Source organism: Callorhinus ursinus, unplaced genomic scaffold (genome assembly GCF_003265705.2).
Source record: "Callorhinus ursinus isolate GAN/ISIS: 27379988/994484 unplaced genomic scaffold, GSC_fseal_2.0 scaffold29, whole genome shotgun sequence".
NCBI lineage: Eukaryota > Metazoa > Chordata > Mammalia > Carnivora > Otariidae > Callorhinus > Callorhinus ursinus.
The window spans coordinates 10,626,600-10,645,433 of record NW_027397091.1 but is presented as its reverse complement, the minus strand read 5'-3'; the positions used below and the strand labels follow the sequence as shown (position 1 = coordinate 10,645,433).

At 37.2% G+C, this 18,834-nt stretch overlaps 1 protein-coding gene across 1 annotated transcript in view; it reads left to right on the top strand.

Annotated features, from left to right (window-relative positions):
- The window catches only part of TASP1 (taspase 1), a 264,833-nt gene that overhangs the window by 116,870 nt on the left and 129,129 nt on the right, over nucleotides 1–18,834 (top strand). The window contains exon 10 of the mRNA XM_073878472.1: nucleotides 1,262–1,340. Coding sequence (XP_073734573.1) covers nucleotides 1,262–1,340 — 79 coding nt within the window. The remainder of the gene's footprint in view (nucleotides 1–1,261; nucleotides 1,341–18,834) is intronic.

Here is an 18,834-nt window from a genome sequence, read left to right as displayed (position 1 = left end):
TCTTCCTTCTTCCTTCTTCCTTCTTCCTTCTTCCTTCTTCCTTCTTCTTCTTCTTTCTTTCACCGAATAATATGTTTGGAGATCTTTTTAAAAAATTTAATTCTTTATTTTGAACCTCTGCAATGAATTCCACATTTTGCTGGGTCAGTGTTTAGCCTTTTCTTTACTAATGGACATCTGTGCTTTCAGTTTTCCATTCTCACCAGACTTGTGGTGGTGAATATTCTTGAGCAGACTTCCTTGTATTTCTCTATGTTAGCTATCAAAGGGTTTTTCTAATTCTGCTTCTAACTAAGGACTGGAAAAGTTATCGGTTTCGGTTCCCCTCCCAAAGGCAGAAAAGTCATTGTGGATATTGAAGAGATGAATCCAGACATTCTGGGTGGCATTATTAAAAACAAAATAGGGATGATTGTTATATTCTTTTATAAAACCATAGTAATTTGTGTTATTGGTGGTTTCAGGCATATAAATCTGTTCTACTGTCTCATAAAGTAATTAGCTTGAATTGATCTTTTTGGCTCCTTTCTTTATATCTGGAGAATCTGACACAGTGGTGAGCATATACTGGGCCCTTTGGTAGTAACTCTTTGCCGTTCCTTTTGTGCCATTTTAAGGGAGGCATGGCAGAAGCTTTTCTAAACAGGGTTTCTTAGAGTATGCCAGGAGGACCACCTGCATCCCAGCCTCCCTGGGGCCCTGGTTAATAATGCCAGTTCCCTGGGCAACCCCCAGACCACTGAATCAGAATATCTGGGAACCACAGTCCTATCACCAAGCTTCTCAAGCAATTTGACATATACCTGATTTGAGAATCACTATTTTAAGGCAACCACAATGATTTTAAGGAGCCAGAAGAGAGGAGTTTTTCCGAACTGGCTGACAAACTACAATAGGGGAAAGGTTGTTCAAGGAAGGAAAAAACTATTGTTGATGAGAGTCTAGGAAACTTTCTTTTGCTATTTTCTATTCATAGAAAAAAACTGTTGATGAGAGTCTAAGAAACTTTCTTTTGCTATTTTCTATATAATAGAAAATTACTATTTGCTATTAATACAGTAGTTGAAAATATAGTTTAAAATAGTGTTAGAACCATTGTTTGGATAGGTCTTACACAGTCTCTGGTATTATTTCCCAGTTGATATGCATCATTATTAAGTCAGGCTTTATTAGATGGGTATGATTTTGTCTTCTTTTGAAAGCAAGTAATTACATATAATATTTCTGAAATACATTGTGTATCTGTTTTCTCTTTTCCCAGGCTGCTCTTTATGGATGTGGCTGCTGGGCTGAAAATACTGGAGCTCATAATCCCTACTCCACAGCTGTGAGTACCTCAGGTATTTGCTGCTTTCATGACCATTTTTCATAACTGCAACATTGTAGGGCATTTAATGATTGAAAACAATATTTTTATGTAAACATAAAGCATGTGCTGAGACACTGCATAGACAGGAGCATTTATGCATGAAAGATCTTTGATATGTAGGAGCTTTTAAGGATTGTTTCACAATATCAGTATCCCAGTGTAAATGTTTTGCTAACATTTCATTACAACTCTGGAGTTAACTATAAGTTATATTTTTGATGTTTTTTTTCCTCTAGTGGAAAAAATAATTGTGTGCCACTGACCTATCAGGTGAAGTCCAAACACGAATTAATGTTGAACCTTAACCATACTAATTATAATTGGCAAAAAATTGATTTTCATTTCTTCACTTTTGAAGAGATGAGTATAAAACATGAGTTAATTTTTAAAAAAAGATTTTATTTATTTAATTGAGAGAGAGAGAGAGAGACAGTGTGCGCCAGCAAGTGGGGGGACGAGCAGAGGGAGAGGGATAAGCAGACTCCACACTGAGCATGGAGGCAGACACAGGGCTTGATCACACGACCCTGAGAACACGACCTGATCCAAGACCAAGAGTCAGATGCTTAACCAACTGAGCCACCCAGGTGCCCCAATATGAGTTAATTTTTAATTTAATATTGGTGGCACATGAAAATCTCTATGCATAATATTTAGGAATTAACTTGTGCACAAATTAAGTATGGCCCTATGTCTATAGAAAATTGTGGTATTTGAACAAACAGAAGTCTAAAATAGATAATTCATTGTTTCATTTTTATTTTCCCAAAGTAGTATTAGTATCATATGTTGTTTTGACTTTATTTTTGGTTAATATGTTATTCACTGAGTTGGTTTGTCATTGTTAAGTGTTACTCTCATGTCTAGACGTTTGGGAGACCTGGATTCTACTTTAAGCTGAAATCCTGAAAGCTGCCAGACTGTCGTTTCGGAAAAGAAATTTAATCTCTTTGGGATTGTCCACCTTTCTCCTTTTTTAAATGGAAGTTGGAATAGGATCACCTTTCATTGATTTGGTTGTGTTAAGAATGCATTGGGTGGGTAAAGCTAAAATTGTAAAATTAAGGTCTTTTTCCCTTCCCCTTGCATATTGCCTCCTTTGCACATCTTGCACAACTAAAGATAGTTTCACATGGCTAAAGATAAATTTAGGTTTCTAGTTCATGACATCCAGTGAGTGCAGCTTTTAAATTTGGATGCCCAGTTTGTCATGTTATATCCTTCTGAAGTTTAAGGACTAACTATCATCAGCCCCCATAACCTGAGGATAATAGAGCAAGTCTCTGGTTCCTTCCATCCCTGGGACTTTGTGTGATTGCTTCACCCTTGTTTCTCCTGGGGCTGTTGCTATGAGGTTGACAATGGAAACACAGAGTTGGGTGACCAAGTCGGAAGAAATGTGGTGCACAGAATTTTGCAATTGTTTTCCCAAAATAAAAAAGACTGGTGCGTTAGGCTGTTGCAGAAGATTTAGAGACCTGGCCTACATTTTATGTTTATAGTTCTTGGAAGGTAATAATTGAAAGGCAGAGGGAAGATAATTATGGTCAAGATAGGGCTCTCCCAAGGCCAGACAGGCAATTTGATCATTAGCCTCAGGGATAAACTCCAGCATCTTGTTCTCATCACTGGGTGGGGAGGAATGAGTGGGGAGTGGGGAAGAGAGTAGTGTGGCAGGAGCTGGCTGTGCAAACTCTGACTAATGTTCTGGCATCATGGAAATTTGTCTAGCTTGGAAGGCAGTAGAGTATATACAGGTTCTTGTGCAGACTCTTTCACTCACTGGCTGTGACCTTGGCAAGGGTTATTTGTAAAGCAAGAATATCTACCTTAATATCTGTGAGTACTGAATGAGTTGACATATGGAAGGCATACTTCTTGGCTCAGAGTAGTGGTTCAATACTTAACAGTGTGTCATTGAATCTAAGTCACTATCTTTTATAAAATACACCAGTATTTAAAAAAAAATTGTTGATTCTTATTTTTTTTTGTTGTGGTAAGAACACAAGATGAAATCTATTTTCTTAACAAATCTTTTAATGTATAACGCAGTATTTTTAACTTGAGGTGCAAATTGTACAACGGATCCCTTGAACGTTATTCATCTTTCATTACTGAAACTTTATTATTTATTTATTTTTTTTTTTGAGGAGGGGGTGGGCAAAGGGAGAGAGAGAGTCTCCCAGCGTGGAGCCTGATGTGGGGCTCCATCTCATAACCCTGAGATCATGACTTGAGCCAAATTCAGGAGTTGGATACTTAACTGACTGAGCCACCCAGGTGCCCTAAAACTTCATTAATAACAACTCCCCATTTCTCCCTTCCTCCAGCCCCGGGCAATCACCATTCTACTCTTTGCTTCTGTGAGTTTGAGTATTTTAGGTTCCTCATAGAAGTGGAATCATGCAGTATCTGTCCTTCTGTTACTGGCTTATTTCACTTTGCATAACGTCTTTGAGGATTATCCATGTTGTATATGGAGGGATTTCCTTTTTTAAGGCTGAATAATATTCCATTATACATATATACCACATTTTCTTTATCCATTTATCTGTTGATGGGCATTTAGGTTCTATCTGCATCTCGGCTATTATGAAAAATGATGCAGTGAACATGGAGGCACTGATATCTCTTCAAGATCCTGATTTCAAGTCTTTTGGATAAATACCCAGAAGTGGAGTTGTTGGATCATATAATAGTCCTATTTTTAATTTTTTGAGGAACCTCCATACTGTTGTTGGTAGCAGCTGTACCATTTTACAATCCCATGAACAGTGTACAAGGCTGTGAATATCTTTACATCTTCACCAACCTTTATTATCTCTTGTCCTTTGGATACTAGCCATTCTAACAGGTATGAGATGATGTCTCATTGTGATTTTGATTTGCATTTTCCTGATGATTAGTGAGGTTGAACACCTTTTTATGTACCTTTTGGCCATTTGTATGTCTTTGGAGAAATGTCTATTCAAGTCCTTTGCTCATGTATTAATCTTACTATTTGTTTTTCTGCTGTTGAGTTGTAGGAGTTCATCATGTCTTTTGGATACTAACCCCTTATCAGATATATGGTTTGTAAATATATTCTCCCATTCTGTAGGTTGCTTCTTCATTTTGTTTTTTCTTTTCTTGTGCAGAAACTTTTTAGTTAGATGTAGTCCCACTTACCCGTTTTTGCTTTTGTTGCCTATACGTTTAGTGTCATATCCAGGACTAAAATATACCAATATAAGGTACATATACTAAGGCGGGGGGGAAGACTGCCAGTTATAGAATGACACACTTCTTTCTCATCACTCTTAACACATGGTTGTTGCTTTACAAGAAAATATAGAATTTGGGGGTATTCCTCCAACAAGAAATATTTGCTGCACTGATAACAATGTCATGCTCCATTGCTATTTCCATGCCTTCTTATGCTCATAATTACTTTTTGTTTCAGTTCCTTATCATACTGTTATACTTTTGAACACATGGTAAATGACAGTTATACTCAAAACTTGTAGTTCCAACATGGCACATAAACTCAACTGAAGGGTCAACAACAGGAACAGCTTACCTCCTTCTAGAGGCAGCGGTTGCTATGTCACAGCTGCAGTCTGGAGAGCAGGCACAGGAGGATGCCGTCAATTATAATGTATGGACTGATTTCAGAAAATTTTGAATGTGAAAAAAATATACTCTAGAATTGATAAACTTTAATAAAAGCTTTTCTTATTCTCAGCTTTGTGTGTGTGTGTGAAAATAATAATTTATTTTAGGCTTTCTTAAGCAGTGACTTAAGCTCTTGAGAAAAGGGGATCTGTGGGTATATTTGTGTTTCCTGAGTGCCTAGCACAGGGCCTTGCACTTAGTAAGTGCTTACTAGACAAATTAAAATTAAGACAAATGATTATTATAATCATCAACATTGCCAAGAGACTGGAACTTAATTATTCCAATCACTAAAAAGAAAGGATAATCATGTAATGTGATAGAGGTGCTAATTATTGCTACAGTGGCAATCATATTACAGTATATATATGTATCAAATTAACAAGTTGTACACCTTAAATTTACACAATGTTATATGTCAGATATATTTCATTAAATGAAAGAAATGTGCGTGTGAATCTTCCCTCTTATAGAAGGATAGATGTCATTTCAAAAAGATTATGCACCATGGAATTTCTTTAAATAGTACTTTAAAATTTGATTTAATTTGCTGAAGTCAAAATCACACATAATTTTTCAGTAACACATCAGATGCATAATGTCAGATACATCTGTGGTCTTTTCTGGCTATGGAAAGGAAGAGCAGATTGAGGATTAGAAGATCAGAAGGATGAAAAAAGGAGGAGATTAAGTTTATGCTCTGATTGACCTTAACATTGGTATGCTGTTACTTGTCTGTGCACTATGTTTTTTTCTTTAAGAGAAACAGTGAGTCCAGGGGTTATATGGCAGCTGGCTGGAGTTCAGAAGACACAGGCTTCAATCCTCCTTCCTTAAAGTATTTTGGCAAGAAGAAAGCTCTGCTACTTGGTTTCTGGTATATGGCCCACTGATTTCTGATTTTATAGGTTCTTTGATTTTCCAGGTTTTGGCTCTGGATAGTTCTAGAACCCTGAGGGTGGTGATGATGTGGCTGGCCATGGCTTGCCAGGAGTAGGTTCAAAGGTTGGGGTGATAAAAAATGCAAAAAATGAGACCAGGCTTTTGCCTAAATATTTGTGAGCCAGTGATTCTGAGCCAGCCCTCTTCCTCAACGGCTGAGAATTAATGTTACCCTTTCTTGGTTCTTTAACCTAACAAGCAGCCACAAGTCTTCCACACTGCCCTTTTGTGGGAGATTGTCTATTAAGTCTGTGTCAGAGGTACAAAGCAGCCACATCCAATCCAACAACAAACTGTATTCTCTCTAAATATATTTATAGTCTGATACTTCTTAGCACCTCCACTGCTACCAATAGATTCAAAGTGCTATCACATCTAATCTGGATTCTTTCAGTAGCCCCCTAGCTGGTACCTTGTTTTTTGCTCTTTTGTTTCTTTATTCAGTTCTCAACACAAGAGTTGGTGTTCTTACCTGTCAAAATCATGTCATACTTCTTTGAACTGTCCAGTCACTTCCCTTCTGACTCAGAGGAAAAGCCAAAGTCCTTATGAAGGGCCTCTGAGGCCTGATATACGTGTTCCCCACTTTCTTCTCAGACTCCAACTCTTGCTTTTCTTTCCTTGTTCATTCAGTTCCAGCTACATTGGCTGCTTTACTGTACTTGAAACATGCCACACACACTACCACCTTAGGACCTTTGCCTGAGTTTCTTCCTTTCCTGTTAGCTCTCTGCCCTCAGTAGCTGAAGCTGCTGCCTCCCACTTCATCAACTCTTTATTCAGGTGGTTCACCTTCTTACTGAGATCTTTCCTGACCACCCTATTTAAACATGTAAATTTTCTCGGCCAACATTCCCTATTCTCTTTCCATGTTTTATTTTTTCTCATAGTATATATCATTATCTAATTTTATATCTTTCATCTATTTATTTTATTTTAATTTTCTACCCTGCTTTACTATGAAAGTCCATGAAGATTGGGATTTTCATTAATTTTCTTCACTGATACATGGATGGTACTTAACAGGTAGAGCCTCTGATGATGTTTGTTGAATGAATTGAATATGAACAAATAAATACATTGGGGTGTGTCTTAGCTTGGGGTACTATAACAAAATACCATAGACTGTGTGGTTTAAACAACAGACATCTATTTCTCATGGTTCAAGAGACTGGGAAGTCCAAGATCATGGTACCAGCAGATTCAGTTCCTGATGAGGGTACTCTTTGTGGCTTGCAGACAACTGCCTTTTTGCTACGCCCTCATATGGCAGAGGGAGGGAGAGAAGAAGGGAAGGATAGAGATGGAGTGCTCTTGTGCCATCCTTATAACTTCATCTAACCCTAATTGCCTCTCCCCAAATACCATCACATAGGAGATAAGGGCTTCAACATATGAATTTGGCGGGGGCGTTGAGGGGGGCGGCACAGACAATTAGTCCATAACAGGCGAAGTGGGCTAGGTCAAGCCCAGATGATTTGGGGCTGAGAGGAAGGTAAGGGAAGTTTTGAGAGTGGTTATTCTGGTGAGAATGGAAGATGCTTAAATAGAGGGTAAGTGCGAGGTATATGGAGCTTAATTTGGGGTCCTAGATGACCTTGACTTAGTATTTAAATTTTCTTTTGTATGAAGTAGGGATCTTTTTGATTAGGGACATGCTCAGGCTTTTGGAAGATTGATAGATCTTTCATCTCTGAGATGGTTCAGTGGGAGGCAAAACTGGTCAACAAGTTAAATACATTGCTGTTAGTTCTATTGAGTTGGAATCCAGACTCTTCAGCCCACTCTGGTTCCTTTATCTGCCTTATTAGGCAGTGCTATTCCTGTTGCATAATCTTGTTACACTCAAGAAAAATCTTTGGGGGCTCAGGGTAATGAACAGCTACTTAAGCTGAAATAATTTGGTATGTAATATGTAGGGTTGGGAATCATGCCATGAGAAATCTTTTTTTGTGAATTGTAACTTCTAGATGTGAGCATAGATAAAACCCTAACATTTGTAAACATTATCATCTTAAAAGCACTTGACTCTTTGGACCGTTTGGTTGGGGGGGCAGGGAAGAAATATTGTTCATTTATAGATAACAGAGTAAACTACCAGCACATTTCTAAGAACTAAAGTAATTATATGGAATGGGAATTCTGTTCTGAGACTGTTGCTTATTCTAATTATGTCACTTCATATCTGATGAACTATTAATATATTATTTCCTGCTTTTTACATAAGTGAAGTCACTGATGTTTCAAAATAAAGTAGAATTCTGAATTATGCTAGGTCATTTCCTAGGAAACCAGTTCAGTATGACAGCTTTGGTTATCATGTATCTTAAGGTCTTAAATGAATGGATATTTTCCTAATTGTGAAAACATATGCTCATTGAAAAGAATTTGGAAAATGAAACTGATAATTTTGCCATCCTGTTGTAGGCAGTATTAATATTTTTGGTAGCAAAATAAAAACGGCAAAACTGTTCAGCTTGTGTTATGCTTTGTTTATGTAATATTGTATAATGAACAATGTGTCATTAAATCTTCTTTGAAACATAATTTTAAGGGATCTGAAGGATGTCTTTTCATGCATACATGAGTGCAGGTATTTTGCTCTTATGTAAGATGACTTTAATTGCTCTCGTGTTATAAAACAGTACCTATTTTAGAGGCTCTTATCCTGTGCTGTAGTCTGGGAGTGGTAAAAGAGAAGTCATGATGTTCTGTGTCCTAAAAGGGCATGAAATCTATGTCTATACTTGATAGTATAGGGAAGTTTCCTATTGCCAGTATAGAAATATGTTGATATGTTGGATATACTAAAGGCTTGCTAGTCCTGAACGGAGTTCTGCTGCATCCATTCTCCTAAGGAATGCGTACTACAGTGCCTCCCAGAGGGTCACTTGTAGGCACCTCGGTGCACCTAAATGCGTTGACTGTTGCTGCTGCCATTAGTACATCTTGCTTCCTGTCACACACCCTTCCCTCAAATCCCACCAAAACCAGTTGCCTTTAAGTTTAGCTCTACCTGTCACACTCATATACTCACTGAAATGCCTCCAGCACCCTAGAAGAGCTCAGGACATCATGAAGAATAGTAAATATTTCTTTGAAAGAGATTATTTAGAGTTGGGTTATAGTGGATCAGGTGAGCCCCAAGATGTTCTTTTTGATGTTTGTACTTTTAGATTTCTTTTTTCTTTTTTTTTTTTTTTTTTGCCAGATACTTATTTTGCATTGCTTTATTGTTGTTTTGTGAAAGAACAGACTTCTAATTTTAGAACAAAGGTGAAGAAATGGTAGAAACAGAAGCATAAGATCAAGTGATGGGTTAAAATGCCAGTGCTGTGATCCTTAATGTAATTCTCCCTTTGATTGTTCTCACTTGAAAGAATGCCTTTTCCTTCCTATTGTCGACTACTACCTGCTGTCAGTTGGAGAGGGAGTAAGTCGAGCAACTTGTCAAAGGCTTTCTAAGCTCCCTTCATATGGTTCGCAGAAACAGAGCTGGATTTTCATTTCTTCTTTCATTCAACAGGAGTCCCTTTCATGTTTGAAAATTGAAAACGCGTGTTTTTCAGTGTGGAGCGAGGATGTGTGTGCCCTCTGGCACACCTGTTTCTAATTTCCTGACTTGAAAGCATAACCCATCAAAAGGAGCAGAAAAACAATTTCTTTCTGACACGCTGCTTCGTGCTCCTTACTGGACTGAAGGCCTTCGTGGCTTTGCCATCTTAGTTCCCTCTGTAGAAGGTTCTTGTTAGAGGCAGAGTTCACTCAATATAAGCAGTGCCTTTTATAGCACAGAGCCATTTTTGGTATTATTTTGTTGTGGTGGTGGTGGTTCTTTTCAGCTCAGGAAATTTACTTGAAATAAGATTTATTTAAAAAACACAAAAAGGTCTTTAAAAATCTTAAATATTAAACGTAGCTGGGCAGTGTATGTTGGAACGATATATGTAAGCTGATCAGTGAACCAATTGGCTAGGAATAGGGTTTGATTGAGCATACGAATGTTTAAATTCCAGAGCGCTGTTTAACATAAATCAAATATTTCCAACACATTACTTCAGATTTGTGTGTACTTTAAAGTCTTGCCAGCTTAAAGGACTGTGAGGCACAATATGTTGACTTTGAGTTTTGTAAATTGATAATTTGTTGCTATGAAAGTTGTACATGGTATAACTCATCACTTTCTGAAGGTGCATAGTATGTCTGATGTTGGCAAGCTGTTATGAAAAAAATGATGCCCAGGGAATTCAGGGCTTTAGCTCTCAGATGCTTGAAGTATGGGTCTTTGGTTCCTCGTAGGGTTTTTCCTGGATATTTTCAGCATAAGGTATATGGTTCTTTAGACACAAACCTTGGTTTACGCTTCCTATTTCTGAGAGTTGTTTAGGATAATAATCTTAATGATGTATCTTCAGAAACAGTCTTTTAGTCTGTTTTTTTAAAAATACCTATTCTTTTCATATTTAGCATGTATGAATCACCTGTTAAGAGGCATATTATGACCCAGTGGGTCTGGGAGGAGCTGGGATTCTGCATTTTTCACAAGCTCCGAGGTGATGCCAGGGCTGCTAGTCCATAGATCATACTTTTAAGTAGTAAGGCAACATTTCGATGGGCAGAGTAGTGCTGTCCCCCAGCTGTGCCTTGCCTATAACCCTCATCCCATATAATTTACCAGTCTCTTCCCATATTGTGTTTTGGTGGATCAAAAGCTAAAGAGATCTGGTGTATATCCTAGAGTCTAGGTATCCTTGAGAGCATTAACAGTGGACAAGTTAACTTACAGGCCAGATATCAGTGGATAAGGGGCCACTGAGATAGGATCATTGTGCTGGCAGAAATGTTATTTATGTTTCCAGACTCTTCTGGGATGCACCTAGCACTAGCTGAGGTTCTTGTTGTAAACAGAAGTGGATAAAACAACTGCTAACTCTAAAAGGTGCTGGTAGAGGGGTCAGAAAGACATAATGCTGAATCAAATGTGTTTTAACCAGTTCTGTCCATGGTGACTGGTTAATTTGGGCAAAAAGATTTACTGGCAAATCATGGAGAAAAAGTGGAGGTAATGTAAAATGTAGAAACAGCTTGCATTTTTATTAACTTGTTATTGAATACATGTCCTGGTTCTCAGTGAATCACAGTATGATTGAGTCCACAGTATAAGACGTTGCGACAAAGGATACCTTACATTTTTATTTTCAGAATGTTTTGTTCATATCATGAAAAAGTATATTTATTTGTGTGTTGTATTTGTCTTTTGGCTGTGATAAAAAAGATTTTAGTAACCACTGGCTAAAAGAAAGCATGGATAGACATGTTAAAAAATCTGAGTTAGATATTAAAGAATTAGAGACTTCATTAAAATTCTACAGTGGTATTTTAGGTCTGCATGTACCCACATTGAATATAAGAGCAAGTTACATGGTGGAGGCAGTTTACAGTTACATGGGGTGCAGGATATCATGGGTTTGGAAATCAGACTTGGGTTTGAATTGTAATGGAGGGAGAAGGTTAGAAGGGTATGTCCACCAGTGCCAGGATCAGAACATCCTTTTTTATGGAGGAGAGACAAACATATATGCTAATTATCATTGAGATTATCACTTCGTACCATTGCATTTCCTGTTGTTTGGGACTTATTGTTGTATGTTTTATAATGCTGAGGGGTTCTGTTTACTCCCTTTCTTTCTTTCTATTCTAGCCCTACATGAGAATGTTTTCCTGGTTCTTTATAATACCTTGGTAAATTGTGTGTTGTAATCTGTCATATTAGTCTTTATTTACTAATGTTGGTGATGGAATAATAATGTGCTTGAATTCTGCTATGATGATATGGTGGTGTGTTCTCAGAAATACGAGAGTATTTGCCCCATGTAGCTAAGATGTAGGTAGTAAAATTCATGTCAGAGGACAATAAATATTTAAAATTTACTGAACATTTGTTTCATCTGAGTCCTTTGTTATACTTAAAATTTAGATTTGCCTCTGTTTTACCTTTTAAGCTTTCATACTTATGCCAAAGTACATTTAGTGGAATATAGAAATATAATATTCTCAACTGAAATATTTGTCATACATTTGTCATATACATCTTCACTTGTCTGATTTGTCTTACCTGCTTTTGACTTTGCTTCATATCTTAGCAGCAGTTTCTTTGCAGCTTTTCACATCAGAATTATTTGTATCTGGGTACAGACTTGGGTTTGTGTACAGCTCTGGGCTTTCCTCATAACAACTTTTGCATGTTAAATCCTGCCCATGTCTTCAAGTTCATGGATAGTTCTTAGCAACTCACTGTGTGAATTGCACAGGTAAGTTTTATTATGATCTACAAAGTAAACTCTTAATATAAAGTCCTACTATCAGGGCGCCTGGGTGGCTCAGTCCTTAAGTGTCTGCTCAGGACATGGTCCCAGGGTCCTGGGATTGAGCCCCACATCGGGCTCCCTGCTTGGTGGGAAGCCTGCTTCTCCTTCTCGCACTCCCCCTGCTTGTGTTCCCTTTCTCGCTGTGTCTCTCTGTCAAATAAATAAATAAAATCTTAAATAAAAATAAGTCCTACTGTCATCATTTACTTCATTTATTTATTGCTGTCACTGCAATATAAACAACTTAGCACAATTTCTTTTTATTTTATTTTGTTTTGTTTTGTTATGTTATGTTATGTTATGTCACCATACAGTACATCATTAATTTTTGATGTAGTGATCCATGATTCATTGTTTTCGTATAGCACCCAGTGCTCCATGCAGTATGTGCCCTCTTTAATACCCATCACCAGGCTAACCCCTCCCCCCCCACCCCCCTCCCCTCTAGAACCCTTAGTTTGTTTCTCAGAGTCCATAGTCTCTCATGGTTCATCTCCCCCTCTGGTTTACCCCCTTTCATTTTTCCCTTCCTTCTCCTAATGTCCTCCATGCTATTCCTTATGTTCCACAGATAAGTGAAACCATATGGTAATTGAGTTTCTCTGCTTGACTTATTCACTTAGCATAATCTCCTCCAGTCCCATCCAAGTTGATGTAAAAGTTGGGTATTCATCCTTTGTGATGGCTGAGTAATATTCCATTGTATATAGGGGCTACATCTTCTTTATCCATTTGTCTGTTGAAGGGCATCTCGGCTCTTTCCACAGTTTGACTATCGTGGACATTGCTGCTATGAACATTAGGGTGCATATTGCCCTTCATTACATCTGTGTCTTTGGGGTGAATACCCAGTAGTGCAGTTGCTGGGTCATAGGGTAGTTCTATTTTTTATTTTTAAGATTTTATTTATTTGACAGAGAGATACATAGCGAGAGAGGGAACACAAGCAGGGGGAGTGGGAGAAGATATTTGCAAATTACACTACAAAGGGCTGATATTCAAGATCCCGCTGAGCAGAGAGCCCAATGCAGGGCTTGATCCCAGGACCCTGGGACCATGACCTGAGCCAAAGGCAGACACTTAACCATCTGATCCACCAGGCACCCCAAGGTAGCTCTATTTTTAATTTTTTGAGGCACCTCCACATTGTTTTCCAAAGTGGCTGTACCAACTTGCATTCCCACCAACAGTGTAAGAGGGTTCCCCTTTCTCCACAACCTCTCCAACATTTGTTGTTTCTTGCCTTGTCAATTTTTGCCATTCTAATTGGTGTAAGGTGGTATCTCAGTGTGGTTTTGATTTGAATTTCCCTGATGGCTAATGATGGTGAACATTTTTTCATGTGTCTGTTAGCCATTTGTATGTCTTTGGAGAAGTGTCTGTTCTTGTCTTCTCCCCTTTATTGACTTGATTATTTGTTTTTTGGGTGTTGAGTTTGAGAAGTTCTTTATAGATCTTGAATATCAGCCCTTTGTAGTGTCATTTGCAAATATCTTCTCCCATTCTGTGGGTTGCCTCTTTGTTTTGTTAACTGTTTCCTTTGCTGTGCAGAAGCTTTTTATCTTGATGAGGTCCCAAAAGTTCATTTTTGCTTTTGTTTCACTTGCCTTTGGGGACATTTCTTGAAAGAAGTTTCTGTAGCACAATTTCTTGAGAAGAGTACATGTTTCTCTTTCTGCTCCTGTTTAGAATCATTTCCCAGAAGTCTGTTTCATCTTTTAGGATTGAGCTCAAATGTCTTTCTTCTCTTTTCTGCAGGCTCCCTCCTTCTCTCTCTTCCTCCTTCCCTCACTCAGTCCTGCAGATTTATTCCCTCTGTGGTCACTGGGGCCATGAGACAGCATTTATATGACTTGTATGGTTGTTCCTCATTACAAAGCCTGAGAGCTCCTTGAGGTGGCTCAAGAATATTGTTGGTGTTCAATAAACATCTATTGAATTGAATTCAGTAGCCCTTTGTCTATTTTGAAGCACTGCCATACAGTGTGATTGGCAAAGTGACTTACTTGTTGCTACATTGGTAAACCAGAGCCAGTGCTCCTGCCTGTTTAAGAGCTTTACGTGTTCATGGTAGAGGCTCTGTTCTTTTGAAGAGAAGGGTGGTTTAATTTTAGCTTAGTCTTGATAAAATCTATTACAGTTTTCCTACCTTTCCATTACTGTAGTAATTAGTGTGCTTTGGGCTGTAGGTAACAAAAATCACAATTTGAACTGGCTTCAACAATAAGGAACGATATGATTTCACATAGGAAGTTCAGAGGTAGGTGGACTTCAGGGTTGGTTGGTTCAGGAGCTCCACTGATGATATCAAGGACTAGTTCTCTGTCATTGTCATTGTTGGCCTCATCCTTAGGCTGATGGCAGAAAGGCTACTACATTGCCAGAAAAACTCATCACACAAAAGTCTCTAGAGAAAAAAAAAAAATCTTTTTTTGTAGTTCTTTTCCAGGAATGAGGAACACTTTCCTTAGAAGCTTCGCAGCAGACCTCTCCTCACATTCTGGTGATTGGCTGATGTTGGGTCACATGCCCATTCCTGAAATAATCACTGACAAAAGGAAATTACCCATAAACCTGTCATGGGCACATGATATGCCTGTGGGGCACGTTCATAACTGTGGGTTGGGGGGAGTAGAAAGCAGAACAAAATCAGGATTCTGTTAGGAAAGGAGGAGGAGATAGGTGTGCAGGTCACCACCAGTATCCTACTAAACGGGGCACTTGCCGTCATTTTGTGATCAGTAATAGGGATGGTAATTATAGCTATCATTTGTTGAGCAATTGCTATGGGCAGGCACTATGCTGAATACTTTTTACATGATTCTCATTTTCAAATGAGAAATCAGGTTCAGAAAGGTCACAGTACTTGAGTACCTAGAGAATCTAAAGAATCTGCCCTCAATGACAGTAGAGAAATATGAAAAAGAAGAGGGGCTAAATTGAAATTTAATAAGCTATTGTTCTACTTAAAATGTTACAGGTTGGGTATTTAAAGAGTTAAAAAATATATAGTTGTCATTTATATCTGTCCTTACCAAAGCCATGCCTTTTGCCATTATTTTTGGCTAACACAGAGCTGGCTGTGGAAAATGGATGTTTTTGTTTTGAAAAATCAAATGCAGTAGATTAAAAAAAAAAAACACACCACCACAAAGTTTGTTTATATCTTCATTTCACTCAAATTGAATAGATGAAATGGGATCTGGCCTTTTTCATATTGTTTATGTTCTGCTTTGTTTCTTGGTTCTGGGACAGAATTCCTGGTTCTGTTTGAATTTGTTTTCCTCTCAAGTATCATTTGCAAGATTATTGTGTAAATTAATGAGGAGAAAGTATTTCTATTCAGTAAGCATTGTAATTATCCTAATATGACATAATAAAATGCTATTTTATTAGATTTATAAAATAACTTTTAAGCACGTGTTCCCTTAACCTCAGTGTACTTTTTTTTTTTAAGTCTAGAGGGTGATTCACATAAGTAACCACTGTAATATTTAAAATGAAGGGTCATTTGAGGGTCTCACTCCTTTTCATCTCTTAATGTAAGGGCAAAGTTAGATGCTTGATCTTTATTTCATTTATGTGTAATAAAAGGGCCTATAAATGAAGTACATGAAATCAAAGTGACTAAAGTTGTTTTTGTTCAGTGAAACTGTTATATAAATGGCGTTACTGTGTGTGTGTGTACATGTGTGTGCACACACATACATGCCCACATGGACAGGGATTACACAGAGGACTGAGGAGTGATGTTATATCCACTGATAGATAGCTTCTTATTTTTGTTTTAGCCATTATACTACAACACATTAGGTACTTAATTAGGTGAAGTTACTCAGGCTAAATCAGTCATCTGTAACTATTTGGTTACCTATTGCTGTTTAACAAATCACCCCCAATCTTTGTGGTTTAGAACAGCCCTTTTCATATTTCTTATGATTATGTATGTTAGCTGGTTCTCAAGTGGACAGCTCTTTTGCTGGTTATGCTTGGAGATTCTCATATGGCTGCATTCAGGTGGTGGCTTAACTGAATGTCCATAAAAGCTTTCTCACATGGCTGGTGCCTCGGTGAGGACAACCAGAAGGTTGGGCTCAGCTGGTATGCCTTTTTTTTTTTTTTTTTAAATATTCAGTTAGCCACTGTATAATACATCATTAGTTTTTGATGTAGTGTTCAATGATTCATTAGTTACGAATAACACCCAGTGCTCATCACAACATGTGCCATGGAATGCTTTGGACTTGCTTTCTTCCCATGTAGTATCAGGGCTTCTTCCTCTCTAATGTGGCCTCTCCAGCAAGGTAGTTGGACTTCTTAGATGGTAGCTCAGGACTCTCGAAGTGCAAAAGTAACGCTGTCAGTCTTCCTTAGGATTTAGGCTGGGACTAGCATTCTGCTTAATGAATTATAGGACCAATCCAGATTCAGTGTAGGAGGGGAACACATAAGGTCATGAATACCAGGCAGCTTTGTTTACTGGGGGCCATCTTTAGAGATTAGCTTATAACATAGTAACTGTATTTTTGGAGTAACCATTTTCCCTTTGAGAATCTAAAAACTGTGGATTCTTTGCCTAGAAACATGCACATGAACACAGTTATCTGCATAAATGTACACACAGTTCTAGTAGAATTTCATGGGATTCATAGTCATGGATTGCTCAGCTTAAGTACCCCTGGTCTAACTCATATGGTTTAGGAATTTAGTGATTTAAATAGTAATTTTGTTATAAAATAGCTGAATAAAATTCTATTCTGTAAAATTATTCTATAAAAATTCTATTTAATAAAATTGCTTCAGTTTCTTAGAATGACCATTGAATTATTTCCTGGCTTTTGTTTTTGTTTTGTTTTGTTGTTCAAATAACAGTGATTTTCTTGTACATAATATTTAGTATACTCGTCTCTTTCCTTAACACAAATTCCTAGAAATATACCTTATGAATCAAAAAGAATGGATGTTTTCAAGGATTTTGGTAAATACAGACTGATTTATCTTTTTCTCTTATTAAGAACTAAGTATTTTTAAATTGTGTTATTGAATATATTTAAAAGAATGTATCATATATGTAAGTTATGAAACAAAAAAAAAATCCCTTACCCTTTTATCATCAGCTTAACATGAACATTAGTAATTGTATTATATCTACTCCATTCCCTTCCCAAACCTCTGCCTCGCCTCCAGAGACAACCACCATCCTGAATTGTCTATCATTCCCTTGCCTTGAAAAAAAAAAAAGTTTAATATGTATGCATCCTAAACAATTTATTACTTGTTTTATGGTTTTTTATTGAGCTATAGGAGCATGATATCATATGGTATATAGTTCTCTGTGATTTGCTTCTTTTGCTAAATATTATGTTTCTGTAGTATTTGTCCAGAAAGGTGTTCTATAACTCTAGTGCATTTATCTTAACATTTATATAATACTCCATTGTGTGACTGTGTCCCAGAATTCTGTGATTTCTTCTGCATTTATTGGCTATAATTATTCTAAAAAGAAAACCTTTCCTCATCATCTGTTTGGCTACCCAGAGATACAGTTTATACAGGAAAGGCAGAAAAGATGCTCAGGTCTTTTTATTTATACATCTGTTTTCAAAATAATGAAATGATGCTCAGGTAATTTCCGAGATGCTCAATTAGGTCTAATTTTTTTTTTTAAGATTTTAATTTATGTATTTGAGAGAGACAGAGATAGCGAGAGAGAGCACGAGTTGGGAGGAGAGGGAGAAGCAGGCGCTCCTCTAAGCAGGGAGCCTGATGAGGGTCTTGATCCCAGGGCCCTGGGATCATGACCTGAGCTGAAGGCAGACGCCAACTGAGCCACCCAGGCGCCCCAAATAAGTCTTATTTTATTGAATTTGTTTTTTTAATTTACATTTATTTATTTGTTCATATGTGAAATTGTCAATTTGTAGATTTTTATATGTTCGGTGTATTTCAGCCCATTGCATTCATTATTATTTTCCCTCCTGTATTTAGAAGCTCTGACATTTGGAAGAATTCTAAATAAAGCTGTGTTTAGAAGTTATTAGTTACATATACATTTAGGATTGTTATGTCTTCTGGATAAATCTGGATAAATTTTATCATTATAAAATATTCTCTTTTATCTCTAGATAATCCTCTTCATTTCAGTTACTTTGTTTTAACATTGACACAGTCATACCAGCTTTCTTAATGCTTGTCTGGGATATCATTTTCCACCATTTTACTTTTAGCCTATCTTGTTTTTTATATGAAATTATGTTTCTTATAAACAAGTGGGGCTCCTCCCCTTTTAAAATTATTCCATATTGATAATCTGAGGAGGATTTAGTCCATTTACAATTAATGTAATTATTGATATGATTGGGCAAAATCCTACCATCTTGCTTTTCATTTTCTATTTGTTCTTAATTTTCTTTGCTCTTCTGTTCTTTTCCTGTTTTCCTTTGGATTGAATACTTTTTAGTAATTCATTTTTTCCTCCTCTATTAATATTTTGTTCTATTT